Source organism: Herpailurus yagouaroundi, unplaced genomic scaffold, assembly GCF_014898765.1.
Source record: "Herpailurus yagouaroundi ecotype Mexico unplaced genomic scaffold, PumYag 140, whole genome shotgun sequence".
Classification (NCBI taxonomy): Eukaryota; Metazoa; Chordata; class Mammalia; order Carnivora; family Felidae; genus Herpailurus; species Herpailurus yagouaroundi.
The window spans coordinates 86,739,041-86,759,163 of record NW_024412395.1 but is presented as its reverse complement, the minus strand read 5'-3'; the positions used below and the strand labels follow the sequence as shown (position 1 = coordinate 86,759,163).

The following is a 20,123-nucleotide window of genomic DNA, read 5'->3' as shown; positions in this document are numbered from 1 at the left end:
ATTTCCCAAACAAAAATTAAAGGAGTTTGTGACCACTAAACCAGCCCAGCAATAAATTTTAAGAGGGACTTCCTGAGGAGAGAAAAGATGAAAAAAAAAAATAGAAATAAATACCAAAAGCAACAAAGATTACAAACGACCAGAGAACACCACCAGAAACTTCAACTCTACAAGCATCATAATGGCCATAAATTCATATCTTTCAGTATTCACTCTAAATGTCAATGGACTCAATGCTCCAATCAAAAGACACAGGGTAACAGAATAGATAAGAAAACAAGATCCATCTATATGCTGTTTGCAAGAGACCCACTTTAGACCTAAAGACACCTTCGGATCAAAAATAAGCTAATGGAGAACCATCTATCATGCTAATGGTCAACAAAAGAAAGCCGGAATAGCCATACTTCTATCAGACAATCTAGACTTTAAAATAAAGACTGTATCAAGAGATGCAGAAGGGCATTATATCATAACCAAGAATCTATCCACCAAGAAGATCTAACAATTGTAAACATTTATGTGCCAAATGTGGCAGCACCCAAATATATAAATCAATTAATCACAAACATAAAGAAACTCATCAATAGTAATACCATAATAGTAGGAGACTTCAACACCCCACTCACAGCAATGGACAGATCATCTAATCAAAAAATCAACAAGGAAACAATGGCTTTGAATGACACACTGGACCAGATGGACTTAACAGATATATTCAAAACATTTCATCCTAAACCAGCAGAATATACATTCTTCTCCAGTACATGGAACGTTCTCCAGAATAGACCATATACTGGGACACAAATCTGCCCTAAGTAGGTACAAAAAGATCAAGATCATACCGTGCATATTTTCAGACCACAATGCTATGAAACTCGAAATGAACCACAAGAAAAAATTTGGAAAGTCAACAAATACTTAGAGACTGAAGAACATCTCATACTAAAGAATTAATGGGCCAACCAGCAGTTAAAGAGGAAATTAAAAAGTATACGGAAGTCAATGAAAATGATAACACCACATCCAAAACCTCTGGGACACAGCAAAGGTGGTCATAAGAGGAAAGTATATAGCAATCCAGGCCTTCCTAAAGAAGGAAGAAAGATCTCAGATACTCAACCTAACTTTACACCTTAAGAAGCTGGAAAAAGAACAGCAAATAAAACCCAAAACCAGCAAAAGACAGGAAATAATAAAGATTAGAGCAGAAATTAATCCTATCGAAACAAAACAAAACAAACAAAAAACAGTAGAACAGATCAAAGAAACCAGAAGCTGGTTCTTTGAAAGAATTAACAAAATTGATAAACCCCTAGCCAGTTTGATCAAAAAGAAAAAGGAAAGGACCCAAATAAATAAAATCAAGAGTGAAAGAGGAGAGATCACAACCAACACAGCAGAAATAAAAACAATAAGAAGAGAATATTATGAGCAATTATATGCTGATAATATGGGCAATCTGGAAGAAATGGACAAATTCCTAGAAACATATCCCCTACCAAAACTGAAACAGGAAGAAAAAGAAAATTTGAACAGACCCATAACCAGTAAAGAAATCAAATTAGTAATCAAAAATCTGCCAAAAAACAAGAGTCCAGGGCCACACGGCTTTCCAGGGGAATTCTACCAAACATTTAAGGAAGAGTTAAAACCTATTCTCTTGAAGCTGTTCCAAAAAATAGAAACGGAAGGAAAACTTCCAAACTCTTTCTATGAAGCTTGCATTACCTTGATTTCAAAACCAGACAGAGACCCCACTAAAAAGGAGAACTATAGACCAATTTCCCTGATGAACATGGATGCAAAAATCCTCAACAAGATATTAGCCAACTGGTTCCAACAATACGTTAAAAAAATTATTCACCACGACCAAGTGGGATTTATACCTGGGATGCAGGGCTGGTTCAATATCTGCAAAACAATTAACGCGATTCATCACATCAGTAAGAGAAAGGACAAGAACCTTATGATCCTCTCAATAGATGCAGAGAAAGCATTTGACAAAGTACAGCATCCTTTCTTGATAAAAACCTTCAAGAAAGTTGGGATAGAAGGAGCATACTTCGAGATCATACAAGCCATATATGAATGACCCAGTGCTAATGTCATCCTCAATGGGCAAAAACTGAGAGCTTTCCCCCTAAGGTCAGGTACAAGACAGGGATGTCCACTCTTGCCACTGTTATTCAACATAGTATTGGAAGTCTTAGCCTCTGCAATCAGGCAACACAAAGAAATAAAAGGCATCCAAATTGGCCAGGAGGAGGTCAAACTTTCACTCTTCACAGAACACATGATACTCTATATGGAAAACCCAAATATGCCACCAAAAAACTGCGAGAATTGATTCATGAATTCAGCAAAGTTGCAGGATATAAAATCAACGCACAGAAATCGGTTGCATTCCTATACACCAACAATGAAGTGACAGAAAGAGAAATCAAGGAATTGATCCCATTTACAGTTGCACAAAAAACCATAAAATACCTAGGAATAAATCTAACCAAAGAGGTGAAAAATCTATACACTGAAAACTATAGAAAGCTTATGAAAGAAATTGAAGAAGATACAAAAAAAAATGGAAAAGATTCCACGCTCCTGGATAGGAAGAACAAATATTATTAAAATGTTGATACTACCAAAGCAATCTACATATCCAATGCACTCCCTATCAAAATAACACCAGCATTCTTCACAGAGCTAGAACAAATAATCCTAAAATTTGTATGGAACCAGAAAAGACCCCGAATAGCCAAAGCAATCTTGAAAAAGAAAACCAAAGCAAGAGGCATCACAATCCCAGACTTCAAGCTATACTACAAAGCTGTAACCATCAAGACAGTATGGTACTGGCACAAGAACAGACACTGAGATCAATGGAACAGAATAGAGAACCCAGAAATGGACCCACAAACGTATGGCCAACTAATCTTTGACAAAGCAGGAAAGAATATCTAACGGAATAAAGGCAGTCTCTTCAGCAAGCGGTGCTGGGAAAACTGGACAGCGACATGCAGAAGAATGAACCTGGACCACTTTCTTACACCAGACACAAAAATAAACTCAAAATGGATGAAAGACCTCAATGTAAGACAGGAAGCCATCAAAATCCTCGAGGAGAAAGCAGGCAAAGACCTCTTTGATCTTGGCCGCAGCAACTTCTTACTCAACACATCTCCGGAGGCAAGGGAAACAAAAACAAAAATGAACTACTGGGACCTCATCAAAATAAAAAGCTTCTGCACAGTGAAGGAGAGAATCAGCAAAACTAAAAGGCAACCAGCAGAATGGGAGAAGATATTTGCAAATGACATATCAGATAAAGGGTTAGTATCCAAAATCTATAAAGAACTTATCAAACTCAGCACCCAAAAAACAAATAATCCAGTGAAGAAATGGGCAAAAGACATGAATAGACACTTCTCCAAAGAAGACATCCAGATGGCCAACTGACACATGAAAAAATGCTCAGCATTACACATCATCAGGGAAATACAAATCAAAACCACAATGAGATACCACCTTACACCTGTCAGAATGGCTAACATTAACAACTCAGGCACAACAGATGTTGGCGAGGATGCAGAGAAAGAGGATCTCTTTTGCACTGTTGGTGGGAATGCAAACTGATGCAGCCACTCTGGAAAACAGTATGGAGGTTCCTCAAAAAAAACTAAAAATAGAACTACCCTACAACCCAGCAATTGCACCACTAGGCATTTATCCACGGGATACAGGTGTGCTGTTTCAAAGAGACACATGCACCCCCATGTTCATAGCAGCACTATCAACAATAGCCAAAGTATGGAAAGAGCCCACATGTCCATCAATGGATGAATGGATAAAGAAGATGTGATATATATATACAATGGAGTATTACTCGGCAATCAAAAAGAATGAAATCTTGCCATTTGCAACTATGTGGATGGAACTGGAGGGTATTATGCTAAGTGAAATTAGTCAGAGAAAAACAAAAATCATATGACTTCACTCATATGAGGACTTTAAGAGACAAAACAGATGAACCTAAGGGAAGGGAAACAAAAATAAAAACGGAGGGGGACAAAACAGAAGAGACTCATAAATACAGAGAACAAACTGAGGGTTACTGGAGGGGTTGTGGGAGGGGGTTGGGCTAAATGGGGAAGGGGTACTAAGGAATCTACTCCTGAAATCATTGTTGCACTATATGCCAACTAATTTGGATATAAATTTTAAAAATTAAAAAAATAAAATTAAAAAAATAAAAAAATAAAAATAAAATAACAAAAAATTTTTAAATACAGAAAACTTAGGTTACTCTCACACTTGTTAACATAAAGAATTATACTCACACTTGTTACCATAAAGAAGTAGTGACATAGCTTTAGAATTTTTTTAATGTTTAATTTTGAGAGAGAGAGAGACAGAGTACGAGCAAGGAAAGGGCAGAGAGAGAGGGAGACACAGAATCCAAAGAAGGCTCCAGGCTCTGATTGTCAGCACAGAGCCCGGTGCAGGGCTTGAACTCATACCGTGATATCGTGACCTGAGCCAAAGTTGGATGCTTAACCGACTGAGCCCCCAGGTACCCCAAGTGATGTAGCTTTAGAATGTGGGGTTGGCTTAGAAAGTAAGAACCCTTAATATTTTCCATGTTATCAAAATATATGTATTCTAAAATTTATTATGTCGCACTGACCAAGGAGGTCTTTTATAATGGGGCAAAGCCAGATTTTAACTTGAAAGTATAATATAACAACAACCCAAACCACGTATTTGTATGATATTTTTATGTTACAAAGTGCTTTCAATATATGATTTCTCTTATCATCAGAACATTTCTGTAAGGTAGACAGGTATTATCTTCATTTAATTTTTTAAAGAGTTTATTTTTTTATTTATTTCTTTTGAGAGAGAGAAAGAGAGCACATGGGCAGGGGAGGGGCAGAGAGAGAGAAGAGAGAGAATCCAAAGTAGGCTCCATGCTGTCAGCCCAGAGCCCAACCTAGGGCTTGATCTCACAAACTGTGAGATCATGACCTGAGCTGAAATGAAGAGTCCAACTCTTAATCAACTGAGCCACCCAGGTGCCCCACCTTCATTGTAAGGATAGAAAACTTGAACAAATGAAGTTAAGTGACATTATAAAGACTTACAGAAAACTAGCTATAGAACTGAATCTCTCAGCCCATGATGGTTCTCTCCTGACAAGGAGACAGCATGGCGTGTGACATTAAAGCACAGACTCAAATAAATTAAATCTGCAAATGGCACCTCCATAAACAGGATGAGAAGGAAATTACCTCTGTGTGGCACAGAAGAGGAAGGCAAGAATGAACATAGCAGGAAAGTATATTTTTGAAAAAGTGTGTGGACCTCAGCGTACCTTATTCATCATGACACTAGTGGCATGTTGGGTAAATCATTCAGCAAAATGAGATAGATCAGCTTGACCTGTGTTGTTTCACTTAGAAACGCATTGCTCTGTAATATTTTCATGTCCTACATACATTTGTCTCCTCCACTAGAGTGGAAACTTCATGAAGTTCAGAGGCTAAGACATAATAAGGGTTCTTAAGCACTCTCTACCCAGAAGAAATTAATTGAATGTTCTGATTGGTTAATGGGCAACATATATATTGGTTACAGTGGAGCATAATGGTCACGAACAGGGGTTCAAGTCCATAGTTCTGTATCTGAAGCCACGTTCTGTCATGACTAGCTGTGCCACTTGTGGGCAAGTTACTCTACCTCGGTGAGTCACATTGCCATCTGTAATAAGGGTGACAGTGACACAACTTAACCGTAAGTTTGTAGTGAGGATTAAATTAAGTTAATACTTGTAAATAAAAACCAACGGGATGCTGGGTACCTAACATACACTCAATCAATGTTTCACTGCTGCAATATACTGAGGTTTCAAGTTCAGGGACGTGCTGGAGGTACATGCCAGTCTCCATCGATTTGAAGAAAGAACGTTGGGTTGGTTCTCAAAAACAAAGTTAGATGCCGAGGGAAAATTTTTACAATTCACCCAAAATGTATTTTTAAAACAAACTTTTAATTTATGCCATTCCACATGCCATTTGGAATGTAGCAACAGAACAAAGAACAAAAGGCACGGATGCTGTGTGTCTTACCAGCGATACAAACGATTACAAACACAATCAGCCTGCAGACACAAGCTAACAGGGAAAACCGTGTGACATGTCAAGCTTTACAGAGGAGTGAACAAGACCTAAGATTTGGCTGGTCACAAAGGAGACATTCAAAAGAAGGAATATGTGCAATACTTTTTTGAGTAATTCTCCTTGTTCCTAGAAAGAAACAAATATGTCACAAATGTATTATCTTATCAAAGCCCAGCCCCTTATTTTCCAGTGTGTGTGTGTTCTTAGCTCACGTTTCAACATACATCTTCAGACCCTAATTGCTCCCCTGCATCCCCCAAAGAAATGCAACGGTAGAAGTACCTTAAAATGAGAAAGAGAAAAACAGAATGCTCATATCTGAAAAGGGAAACGACACATACTGAATGATCTCTATCATACTTAGGGTGATATTTATGAGAGAAAACCAGAGCCAAGTGAGTGAAACGTTTTCTACCCAAGAGCAGCAGAAAAATGAACAATCACAGAGCAATTTGTCGCACAACAATTTGGAAGAGAACTTGATGCCAACATAAGAGAATAAACTACTCCACTGACACTTCTTCTTTTGTGTCTTTAGGATTTATAGGATCAAATTCATGCAACCTGAACATTTTTGTGAAATAACACTTTGAACCCTGAATTTTCAGTTCTGGGGCGCAAGCAGAGGAATGCCAGCCAAGCTTCTCTCACACAACCTGAGGGACCAGCTCTTTAAAGTCACAGATGTTGACTCAGAGAACATCCTCCGTTTCTCCTCTGCTTCCTTCAGGGTCTGGGTTGAATTCCAACCGCCTGGGAGACTCCGCCATTGGAATCTCATCTCCTCGCCTGGCGTTACCTTCCTTGGTCTCCTCGTGGATCAAGTGTGGCAGGCAGTCCTGCTCCGAGTTACTCCAGACATAGCCGGGTAACGTCATGTGGCTGTCGGGCTGGTGGCCGGCTGTCTTGGTGGCTTTGCCAGAGATGAGCACCATGCGAGCGCTGGCAGCCACCTGCGACTGGCTGCTGGTGCTGTGGGTCAAGGTGGTGAGCACGGAGCCGTATCGGTGGCCGCCGCATGGGGGCGTCCTTTTCCAGTCGATGGAGAGATTCCACCGGCCCCACAACTTCTTCACCTCGGACTGAACCTGTCACAGGAAATATTGTGCGTCAGAAACCATCAGGGAGCCTGAAGCCTTGTTAGACGGATATTTGCCCTTCAGTGATAGTAATCGCCGAGTTTCCACGGTGTGCCAGGGAATGATGTACATATTCTCCCTCAACCTCAGAAAACCTCTACATGTTATTACTGGCTCCGAGAGAGGTAAAGGGTCTTGTCCAAGATCAGTATTTTAATATAAGCTGACATGCAGCCCATAGAAACATCTGACTTGTGGGAGAGGGAACAGAGGATTCTGGGTGGAAGGGGGGGGGGGGGAAAATAGTGCCAGCTGTGCCCGAGGAATGGCATGGAAGGTACTCAACTTGAAATGTAATACTGTGACTTTGCACAGGCATACTGAGGGAGGAAAAAATGGGAAAGAAGCCCGTACCACGAAAAACAGGCACTGCAAATGACTTCTTAATAGGGTGGGGCTCTTGCTCCCAATCTTGTGGTTGAGGTTTCAGTTCTCCTGCTATTACCATTTACCAGAAGAGAGCTTAGTTGGAATTTCCATGGAAAGCAGTGGAAACCTGGTAAGCTGATAACAGCATGGCTAATGCTCTCCAGCCAACCCCTCAATGAACTAAAAGTGTCCCGTCACCATCGTGTGGTTTTTAAAATATCAAAATATTCTCATGGACTTGTCCCAAGAAAACTTATTTTTTAGCTTCTTATAGGACTCGAAATTGAATGTAAGTTTATGTATTAACTGGAATATGAAATTCACTGTCCTTCCAAGTGTCAATTTACATTCCAACGAGTTGCATGGTGTTTGGGTTTTTGTTTTTGTTTCTGATATCAGGGTTTGCAACTGAATTAACATTGAAAAGTGCTAGAAGAGGAAGACTTTAGCTTATTTCCATTCATTCTTGCTTTCTCAAAATAGTTTATGATCGAAATATCCCCTTTCTCCCTGCTCATTTTTTCCTGTCACTCCTGGGGATCCTGAAGAGATTCAGGCCACACTGTGATGGCCATTTACAAGCTGACTCGGACCTACACCTGTGGGGTGTCCGGGGCTCTATCAAACCTACCTCCCCGTTGCAGTAGCAGTAGATGATAGACACAAAGAAACCCTGGGGAACAAAACAGAACGTTAGCATGCTGACAATTCATGACGATCACAGCACTGACGTGTCTTGTGTCAAAATATATAAATTGAAAAACTGGGTGGTGGTATGATTCCTTCAGAAAATTATACGAACTACTCTCTCCTGATGTTTCCAAATCTTTAAGTTTATGTTATATTTGTCTGAGATCCTTCCTTGGTGTCAGCTGAACCAAACAAGTAACTGAATAAAACACTGTAAGATCCATAAAGAATTGATTCCCATTTTATTAGCTTCATGTATGTTGTCACTCAAGGATCACAGAATAGCACCTGGTGAGTACTAGGTATTTATACATTGTGAATGCTGGAAACTACAGACATAGGCTATCATATGGCAAAAAGACAAAGAAACTTCTGTGTCACTCATTCAAAAGTATTTATTGAGCCTCTACAGTGCAAACTGTTCAGCATGCCAGGGGTGAACAATTTATTCAAGACAGACAGGGTCCCTCTTCCCTTAGAGCTTACATTCTAGAAGGAAATACAGATGGATAAAACATAAACACCTAGCCATGCTGGAAAATTGTAAGATAATAAGGGCTATGCAGACAAAATGTGAAAGAGAGGAATGGAGAAGGTATATTGAATGGGTAACTCAATGAAGAGCGCTTTGAAGAGACAGCATTTAAGCTGGTTTGAGCGACAAGAAGAAGCCAGGCCTTGTGAATATTGGGGATGCTGTGGGGAGAGCCCTCCAGACAAAGGCAACGGCAAGTATGAGCCCCTGAGATAGGAATGAGTTTGAGGAACAGAGAGTGTGGAAGCAGGAGCGTGACTCAAACTCAGTGGGTGACAGGGAGCACAGTGTGACGCGAGGTCACAGTCGGGCAGGATCCCTGCCACATAGGGCTGTGCACACCAGCAAATGGCATTTGGATGTTATTCTGAGTGCAATGGGAAAACTCTGGGTACTTCGGGTAGATGAGTGACACGATCAAATTTATTTTTAAGATCCTCCAGACTATATATGGAGACTAGATTTAAGGCGACCGGAGGTGGCAGCGAGCAAGTGCCCCAGAGGAGGGAGGTGTCCGCAGTAAGCCATGTAAGTGATGACAGTAATCATATTTTCAAATGAGATAAAACGGGTAGCAACTACTTCTCCTTTTTTGTCTCCCTTTCCCTTTTTTGCCTCCTCCCTGCCTTGTTTTTCTTTGACTTTCGTTTATTTTCCATACACACATGCAGAAGTCCCTGCTCTGTACGTGTTCCATATTTTACAGCAATATGCTTTCTTGTCTCACCGCCCAGACTTGGTGAGAAGCAGCTCCTGCTGTGGGCAGAGGTTAAAAGCATAGGCTCCAGAGAATAACGCCCTTCCGTGGCCCCCTGGGAGACAGGTGCATGAAAGTCTGAGAGAGGAGCAGAGAAAAAAGTTGCGGGGGCGGGGGGGGGGGGGGGGGTTACCACAATGCAAGAGCCGGAGCTGTCTACCTGAAAGGAATTGAAGAAGAGCTCACAGTGCATCCGGACCTCCCAGCCCAGCCCAGCGAAGGAGTGGGGCAGGCACAGGAACACGATGTAGTGCACTCCAAAGACCAGCACCAGGACCAGGGTCGATTTGGCGAGTTTCCTGAAAGAAGCCTTTTTATTAACCAACTTAGAGTGCCGGTCCGTGGAGATGGCTTGCAAAAAAAACCAAGCTTAGGAGAGGCTGACTTTTTCCCCGTCTCTTTAGATCCCGTGGCTTCTGCTAGATATTTTTCCCCCTCCCTCCTCTTCCTGTCACATTTATACTAAATAGAAAAAACGAAACGATTAATTCAAGCTCGAGAGGGACTGAGAAAGGCATAAGGGAAATAGTACTTTTTTTAAAAGCTAAATTTTTTATACTAAATCAAATTGTTTATTCTTACTTCCCATGATTATTATCCCTTAATTCTCTCTAATCTCATTTCCACTCTCCTGGATTAACAGATACTGTTTTCATAAAGCTATGAAATGCCCTTTGTTGCTGCCCTAAATTTACTGTAACTTCTATGTTTGAGACTTAAACAAGTATTACTTCCATCCATGTTAATTATCTTTACTTTCCACAGACCACATTTTGATTTGTTTTGTTCATTTTAAAATTAACTACTCCCAGGGCACGTGGGTAGCTCAATCACTTAAATGTCCAACTCTTAATTTCCGTTTAGGTCATGACCTCACAGCTCAGCTCAAGAGCTCACTCCCTGCCTCAGATTCTATCTCCCTCTCCACCCCTCTCCTGCTTGTGCTCAGTCTCTCTCTCTCTCTCTCTCTTAAATATAAATAAACACTAAATTTTTTTTAATTAAAATAAAATTAACTACTCCCTAGTTTCTTCATCAGTTGGATCTCCATTAATCATTTCATATTTTCTTATAAGCTGCATATGGCCAATGTTTTTTGCTGTCTGTAAATATTCTACAAATTATCTACAGTTCTAGGTTTTGTGCCTTTATTTGGCAAGCTAAGCAATTTGACTTTATTTCCCTTAACTACTTTTTTCATATATATTTTCTTGTGTAGCTGGAGGAACCCCAGGTTTCCAGTATGTTGGTTGACTCTAAAATGGCCCCCAGTGATTCCCCACCTAAGATTTACATTCTTGTTAATCCCCTTCCTTTGAGTATAGACAGAAACCTAGGACTTGTTTCTAATTGACAGACTACAGGCAAAATGATGGGATGTCACTTCTGTGATTACATTTCATAAGATTGTAACTTTCATCTTAATAGCAAAGCCTCTCCCTTGTTTGGTCCAATGAAGCAAGCAACCATGTTGTGAGCTAGTCTACTGAGTGGCCCATGTGGCAAGGTGGGGTGGCATCAGCGAACAGCCAAGAAAAAACTGAATTCTGTCAATAATCTCATAAACTTGGAAGCAGATTCTTCCCCAGTCCAACCTTAAGATAAGCCTGTAGCCCTGATTGACATCTCAGTTGATCCTTATAAAAGATCCTGAGGGAGGAGGTCCATGTAAACCATGCTCAGATTTCTGACCTACAGAAACGTTAAAATAGCAAGGTTTTTTTTTGTTGTTTTAAGCCACTTATGTTTGTGGTAATTCATTTGCACAGTAGATAACTAGTACACCCCAGCACATCATTTTCTGGTGTTTGGCTTTGGGGTTTTGGGGGGGAGGGGGTTCTTTTGTACTTTTTATCCAAGAATCTGCCAAATCTGGCTTCTTCTTTCTTTTTTTTTTAATTTTTTTTTAACGTTTATTTATTTCTGAGACAGGGAGAGACAGCATGAACGGGGGAGGGTCGGAGACAGAGGGAGACACAGAATCTGAAACAGGCTCCAGGCTCTGAGCTGTCAGCACAGAGCCTGACGCAGGGCTCGAACTCACAGACTGCGAGATCATGACCTGAGCCAAAGTCAGATGCTTAACTGACTGAGCTACCCAGGTGCCCCTGGCTTCTTTCTTATTCCTCAAATATTCCCTTATTTGGAAATCATTTATGCCCCAGTAATCTCAAACAATTGTAACCTTCTCCCTTTCTTACTGGTCTTTCCTCCAGCTACTTTTCTTTCTCCCTCCCTCCCTTCCTTCTTTCTTTCCTTCCTTCATTCATTCCTTCCTTCTTTATTTGTTTACTTATGTGTATACTTACCTAGTTTCCTTCTTAGAAATAAACAGTGTGGATAAGCAGAGATCACAATGGACTAAAACTAAACAGAACTGGATTCAGATTCCAGATTTGCCATTAACTTCCTAAGTGACTGGGATTCGGTTTTCTTTCCTCTAAAATGAGTTACAGAGCCCAGAAGTTTATAAGAGCTATAATAGTCTAAGGCTTTCATAGGGATCATCTTCCAGACACATCCACTTTCCTATCATAACCATCTTATCAGTTCCTTCAGGACCTAGGTGTCCCACAAAATCATATTCAAAAGCCTAACTTAGACATTTAGAGTTGCATATGTGTCCCATCTCATTCTCTGCTGCCTCTTGTATCTCTCAGTAGTGCCTAGACCATCTGCTCCTCTTGTCTCAGAGCCATCTGCTCTGCCTCAGGCTCACAGTTTCCCCAGTGGCCTATGGGCTTTCCCCTGTGCTGTTCTAGCCCCACACTTCATACTTTGACTCATCTACAGTCTACTTAGTTTGAAAATTCTACCTTAAGTCTGTTTCATTCAAGGCAGCATCCATGGTAAGACCATGGATTTCTCTGACCTAACTAAACCTTTCAACTTTCAGAGGCTCCTTGGGATATGCCTGTCCTCCTGAACCCTGACAAGTGACTATCCTTTTCCATCACTGCATAAATGAGCAAGACACTGTGAGTAACTTCATGACATCGGAATTCAGTCTAATCAGATAAAGGGGGACAGCACTAACTACATTTGCAGAACTTTACAAGTCTTGTTTAACATGACCCTGAAAAGGAAATTGCATTTCCTCTTTTAAGATGATTGAATAGGGGCGCCTGGGTGGCTGAATCCATTGAGTGTCCAACTTCAGCTCAGGTCATGATCTCACAGCTCGTGAGTTTGAGCCCTGCGTGGGGCTCTGTGCTGACAGCTCAAAGCCTGGAGCCTGCTTCAGATTCTATGTCTCTCTCTCCCTCTGCCCCTCTCCTGCTCACTCTCTCTCTCTCTCAAAATAAATAAACATTAAGTTAAAAAAATATTTTTAAGATGAATGGATAAATCCCCCTGGAGATATTCTCAAACTCAAGCTAACTTTGATTGTTCCTATTGTGTGTAACTAGGAGCCATAAACTAGGTTAAAACAGGAAAGAAAAAGAAGAAAGAAAGAGAGAGAAAGAAAGAAAGAAAGAAAGAAAGAAAGAAAGAAAGAAAGAAAGAAAGGAGAGGAGAGGAGAGGAGAGAGGACAGAAAGGAGAGGAGAGGAGAAGGGAGGCGAAGGGAGGGGAAGGGAAGGGAAGGGAAGGGAAGGGGGAAGAAAGAAGTGCAACACATTGTGAAGTGAGCACAAATATAAAATTTTAGGGACAGTTTGGTTCAAAGCAGAGCAAGAAACAGTTGTCAAAGACTGCAATTTAGTGGGAATCCTGCTAGCTCAGCCATCTGTTTTTTCTCTTTTTCTATGACTAGGCTCTTTTACAACTCTGTAGAGGTAAAAGTTAATTTGTAGCAAACATGATAATTGAATTTATTTTCTATTGCTATGTAACATATTATCACAAGTTTAGTGACATAAACAATATCCATTTATTCACTCTCAGTTTCTATATGCCTCACGTCCAGGCATGATGTACATAGATCTTCTGCTCAGGGTGTCACAAGGCCAAAATCAAGGTGTCAGCCACCAGGATTGTGTTTTCATCTGGACCTCCGGGCTCTTCTCCAAGTTCATGCATACTGCTAGCAGATCTCAGCTCCTTGAAGTTGTAGGACTGGGAGCTGGCTATTGGCCAGGGATCATTCGGTTCCTACAGGCTGCCCTCAGACTGTCCTCAGGTCCTAGCCATATGCCTTCACAACATGTGGGATTACTTCTTCAAAGCCAGCAGGAGGACCTCTCTCCAGGCTGTCACTCACAGGAGTCACTACCCCATCACTTTTGCCTTGTAATGTAACCTAAGCAAGGGAGAAACTGTCCTATCACAGGTCTTGCTCAAGAAGGGGTATGGAGGATGATTATAGAGGCATGTACACCAGGGGGAAGGTAATCTTGGTGGAGCAGGGGAGGGGGTGGGGAAGGTGAAGTATGTATCTTAGAAATTGGCCTACCGTAGTAGTGCAAATAATTCCTGTCCACAGAAATGTAAATTGTGCCCAGTGGAACGTCACTAATTTTAGCCCTGTTGATATTAACAAGTTTTACTAATTTGCATCCATTTGTAAATTCATTTCAGCCTTCATGATTCCCGTTTAAGCGTGTGTAATGTCTTACCAGTTCCTTCATTAATGACTTAAATAAGATCTTTGAAGTGTGTTCATTTATATTTGTATAAAAGTTATGATTACATCCTCTTTGAAAATTTATCCTCCAGTGCCAGGGGTAAGTTGAAGCAGGGGCATGTACGAGGCCGATGGATACATGGGTCATCTGTTCGCTTATAAAGATGGATTTTTGCACTCGCATCAAATCCTTCAGCAATCCTGGGCACTGATTTGTTCGGCGTCCATCTGGTCACTCACGCACACTGTACATCTTCGCAGCCCGGCTCTCTGAAAAGGCACAGCTGCCTAGTGAGATGATCAGGGACGCACCAACTGAACGTGGCCTTCTGGCTTGCTGAAAACACGGTGGCGGCTCTGCCTCCAAGGGCAAAGCCATGAGAGGAATGTAAAGGAATCGAAGGGTCTGTGGGACTCAGTGTCCTATTTAGAAAATAGATACTCAATTCTTGCAACAGCTCTCTCCCCAGGTGAAAAGTGTTGGAAGATCTCTACTTTCCTTGTCGGAGTCAACTTAGCTTTTTGAAAAAAACTACTATTTCCCTGAAGCCTTTTTCGATCCCTCTTGAGCTTGAATTAATCTTCTCCTTTTATCTATACACCTAACACTTTGTAAGTGCATCTCTACTGGATACTGTCCTCACTTTGTTTAATTAAATCTCTCTCTCTCTCTCTCTCTCTCTCTCTCTCTCTCTCACCACTCACTCAAATTTTTTTGCACACAGAAACCATGTCTTCTTATACTTTGAATTCTTGTGTGGCACAAAAAGGGCACTCAGTCAATGAAGCTGTTGCCTATGACGCCCCTGTTACATACTATACTGGCTGCCTCCTTTTATTCTGCCAACCATGTAAGAGCCGTTATCATCCCATAGCCTGATGAGGACAGAGGCTCGGAAAAGCAAAGTATTCGCCTAAAGTCAGACAATGACTACAGGATTCAGCCTTAAAATCTGCCCTCTTTACTATCATACTACATAATAGACATTGGTTGAATTTATTCCAAAAATAATAAACAATAAATACGATTTTTGTCTAACATTGAATGGAAAGTCAAATTAGCCCAAACATTCCAATGTTCTTGTCCATTCAATCTTGCATTTCTCATAGCTCACGTTCTTCCACTTCTGGCAATCTTTTCTTACTTTGCAAGGGGATTGAGTTCTAATTTAAAACAAAAACTGCAGGGGTGCCTGGGTTGCTCAGTCAGTTAAGCATCTGACTTCAACTCAGGTCATGATCTCACAGTTTGTGAGTTTGAGCCTTGCTTCAGGCTCTGCGCTGACAGCTCAGAGCCTGGAGCCCACTTCAGATTCTGTGTCTCCCTCTCTCTCTGCCCCTCCCCTGCTCATGCTCTCTCTCTCTCTCTCTCCCTCCCTCCCTCCCTCCCTCCCTCCCTCTCGAAATTAAATAAACATTTAAAATTTTTTTTTAAAAGCAAAAAATGCATCAGCCTTGCTGTTAAATCTGATATATTATTTAATTTTCTACACACCAGTCTTGTTTTAAAATAACTGATGTGGTAAATAAAAAGAAAGACAGAGCCTTTCCTCACCACATTTTGAACTTTAGACACTAGTAAGAATACGAAGGGTGTTTCAGTTATTAAAAAAAAAAATGTATGTGGCTGGAAAATACTTTCCCTGACTACCTGACATTAGTCTAGACTCTGTTCAAATTAATCACTTCAAACTTAAAACACTTCTGGGCCCCAGATTATTTAAAAATTTGTTCTGAATTCTGAATAGATTATTTTAATCCTTGATGAATTTTTCTCTTCCATTGTTTTGAGAACTACTCCCCCATGCATGAACTCAAAATATTGTCTATTCAAACTATGTTTTAAGATAATTCACCCTTTGTTCTCTCCAGAATTTTTTCTCAAGTCTCTTTGGTAACTTTTAACTGAGAGTTCAACTTCACATCATTTAGAACTATAAAAATAAGGAGCTTTTATTCAGAACTAGAGAAATAAGCAGCTTTCAAAAACCTTTGTGCTTTTCCACTTTATGGAGAAAATTGAAGAGCTATTTACATTTTCCACTGTTCTGTCATCCCCTGGCCTTTGTCTTCATCAGTGGGATGTGACAGGAGACAGGCTATATTAGTATGGCAAAGGTCCTTCACTGTAAACTCTTAGGCACAATTTATATTATAATAATACCGCTTGCAGCACATTAAAAATAATTGGAGCCTGCAGCTACTGGTTTGTTCAGTGTGTGTCTTATCCCAGACTCCAGTCTACACCCATCATCTTTTCTGCCTGACAGTGAAAGTTGCCTACACAGTAGAGGGAAATAATTCAACAAAGGGCTTCGAGAACAGTTGTGACACTGAACCAAAATACTGACTATGGTTTCTTCCTTTCTGTGTCTCAGACAGAACTTCCTAACAATCCAAGACAGAAAGAAGTGGTTATTACTTTGGGATTATAAAGATCAATCCACATCCACCTGACCACTGGATGTATGCACAATTGGATAGAGGCTGTTATTATTCGGGACTCCCAAAATTGTCATTGGGAAAAGTGGGAATACCCTTAAGATAGCTTGATAATGATCATAAACATTCAATTTGCCCTTTTCTTCATGAAAGACTGAATAATGTGTCTTGCTCAGTGTATTTGAACATTCTTAAAAATTTATATTTGGTAGGGGCCAGTTTGATGGACAGATTGGAAACAATACAGCAAACCCACCTTCTTGATATTTTCAGTTATGACATATTATTTTAAGAACACAGAGGGGCCCCTGGGTGGCTCAGTCGGTTAGATATCCGACTTCAGCTCAGGTCATGATCTCACGGCTGGTGGGTTCGAGCCCTGTGTTGGGCTTTGTGCTGACAGCTCAGACCCTGGAGCCTGCTTCAGATTCTATCTCCTTCTCTCTCTGCCCTTCCCCCACTTGCTCTCTCTCTCTCTCTCTCTCTCTCTCAAAAATAAATAAACATTAAAAAAAAAAAAGAACACAGATAAAATTGTCTGCTAAGATCATCAACAAGAGATTTTCTGGGTAGTCACATTGTTTATGGGAAAATCCCAATCTGCTAAGAACAGATAAAAAAAATTATACTTAATACTTAAAATGTAAGCACATTAGGAAGGTTCTAGATTACTTAGATTTTCCTAAAATATATCTATGCATTTCTGATAAATGGCATAACTAAACCAAGTGAAAATTCATATTCACAAATTTATCTCTCAGAGACATTTCAGATCAATCAATACCTGTTCTTTACTCTAAATAGTAACCAAAATATTTCCTCTGCTAGATGCCTGTCCTGGAATTACCTGTATTGCTTTTTTGTGTCATGCCCAACTGCATTGGTCTCCCAGATTTTGGTAGCCAGAACTCTAACCGTATTCAGAAACAGAATAAAATTGAGCTGAAAGAGAAGGTAATATTACAAAGAATTATTAACTTAGCCATCAAGATGTTTATAAAAAGTTATACAAATTGAACTTCTTTGTATTCAAAAACCATAAATTACCCATTCCATATATGTGAAAGAGGGACTCTGAGATAAGATACTGGACAGCTAGTGATTCTTGAGTTGCCCTCATGAAAACACAGAGATAAAAAGTTGCAACAGCACTGGAAACTAAAAATGCCAGAGGATGATCTGCCAGAATCCATAGGGAATTTCCAAACCCAAGTTCAGATGAAGTCCTGTGGCAGACTGGCAGAATAAAGGATAATAGTTATACAAATGTAACTACCTGCCCTTTTTGAAATGAGTTCCCAGCTTCTGTATAAAGTTGTTATACAGTTGTTATACAGTTCTGTATAGAGTTGTTTGGGGGATGCTGTCCTTCTTATGACATATGAAAAGTATTGAGTGAAGTATATAGGTTTAAAAAAAAAAGGAAATGATGTGGGGCATGGATGAAATAGATAAAAGGGATTAAGAGCACACTTATCTTGATGAGCACTGAGTAATGTACATAATTGTTAAACTATTAAGTTGTACGCCTAAAACTAACACTGTATGTCATGTACACTTCAATTAAAACAATATTTTAAAAACACTTCTCAGGCACACACAAAACAAGATGCTGTCTAAGAATAGGCCCCCACTGGAGGCAGTTAGATTGAATTTGAAATATTACAGGTGTGAGAACCCCAGAGACAATCAAGTTCTGGTTTTAAAAATGTTGGGGAGGTGCTGGTAGGATAAGCCCTTTTATGTCTGAGGGCCACAAGAATCAGAAAAGAGATCCAAAATGAAGAAAAAGAAAAGATCTCCAGGTCTAGGGTCATAGGGAAGTAGAGGCCTGAGGCCCTGGAGATGCCTGCAGTCCAGAAAGTGTCACTACTTAGGAATAACGGTAATGTGGGTTGCCAAGAGTGGGCTTGTGTTAGCGGCAGATGAACAGCAGGAAGAGAGGACTGATCAAGTTCTGGATCTTGGAAAATAAAACTTGCCGAGTTTTCAACCATTTCTGGAATTCGAAGAATTTGGGTTGTGGGGTGATTCATGTGCCCCTCTCCTGGGTCCAGCTGATCGTCTCCATCAGCCCTCAGCCCCCTGCCACCTTCTTTGCCATCCTACCTACTGACTATGCTCTCACCTCTCACTGATTTCACACTTCTTACAAGAACTAGGGGCTGAGACTTGAGCCCCATACCCTGGAGGAAGGACACAGGTGCACTGTGAGCTGGTGGAAGAATAAGGATTTTTCAGGCCAGTAACAACTGCCATTTATTGAACACCTGAGTTTAAATGCTCACAGGAATATGGGACAAGCATAGGTCCCTTTATTATGGATGAAGAAACTCCAGCCCAAAGAGATCAATTGATTTGACCTAAGCTACCCAGCTATCAGGGGAATCTGACCCAGGTCTGTGTGGGTCTGTACTGTGAATTCTTAACCACTATCTTATACCTTCTCTTCAGGAGGATAAAAAAAAATGCAAAACATGAGAGCTGAGGACCTCCACTCATCCTCACCCACCGCAACACCTGGCTCCAGACGTAAAATCATTTTCTCTTTTTTTTTTTAATGTTTGTTTATTTCTGAGACAGAGAGAGAGAGAGAGAGAGAGCATGCATGAGCAGGGGAGGGGTAAAGAGAGGGGGACAGAGACTCCCAAGCAGGCTCTGTGCTGACAGCAGCAAGCCTGATGAGGGGCTCCAACTCCAGAACAGTGAGATCATGACCTGAGCCAAAGTCAGATGCTCAACCGACTGAGCCACGCCGGTGCCTAAGACACAAAATCTTTTTCAATAAGAGGGTGAGAGCTGCTCACAGATGTCACATGAGTGCTACTTTGTGAACAGCCACTCATGTCAGGCCTCATTAATTCTACTCTCCCTATGACTTCAGCCCCAGGCGATACAGTGCAGCTGGGAGTCAAACTGGTGAGAAGCGATGATGTGTAATTACCCTTAAAGGACGAAGTGGTAGGAACTAAAGCTGGCATAGCTATGGAAGCAATGCCAACTGGGGACTATCACTTGTCATTTCCCGTTCCTGGAAAAGGAAAAATTGTAGATGGCTTCAGGCAGGCCAACCTTAAACTCCATCCATATTAAAAAGCTCACGACCAGGAATTGGCCAGCGGACCACAGTAAATAAATACTGAAAACTCCCAAGAATTTGACTACAGAAAATACACACATCCAATACATCAGTTTAATAACTAAGACGATGCATTTAAGGACAAGGAAGTGGATTATGGAAAGAATTAGGAAAAACTAAGATTGAGTAAAACGTGCTGCCTTAAAAGATCAGCTAACGAAATATGCTGATACCTGTGACAATAGTTGGGTGACATTCCAAATAATTACTGTGAATAATTTAGGAAAGTATAGAATAAAGGGTAATTAGAAACTAAGTTATTGACCACTTAAGTGTATTACGCGAAGTGACTCAGTCTTCACAGGAGATA

The 20,123-nt window shown here is 40.7% G+C and overlaps 1 protein-coding gene across 2 annotated transcripts in view; it reads right to left on the bottom strand.

Annotated features, from left to right (window-relative positions):
* Nucleotides 1-6,027: 6,027 nt before the first annotated feature.
* Nucleotides 6,028-20,123, bottom strand: part of PTH2R (parathyroid hormone 2 receptor) — an 86,604-nt gene continuing 72,508 nt past the window's right edge. For both annotated transcript variants that reach the window (XM_040476056.1, XM_040476057.1), the window contains exons 10-13: nucleotides 17,522-17,616; nucleotides 9,827-9,965; nucleotides 8,316-8,357; nucleotides 6,028-7,264 (exon numbers count right to left, since the gene is read on the bottom strand). In XM_040476056.1, coding sequence (XP_040331990.1) covers nucleotides 6,869-7,264; nucleotides 8,316-8,357; nucleotides 9,827-9,965; nucleotides 17,522-17,616 — 672 coding nt within the window. In that variant the 3' untranslated portion in view covers nucleotides 6,028-6,868. The remainder of the gene's footprint in view (nucleotides 7,265-8,315; nucleotides 8,358-9,826; nucleotides 9,966-17,521; nucleotides 17,617-20,123) is intronic.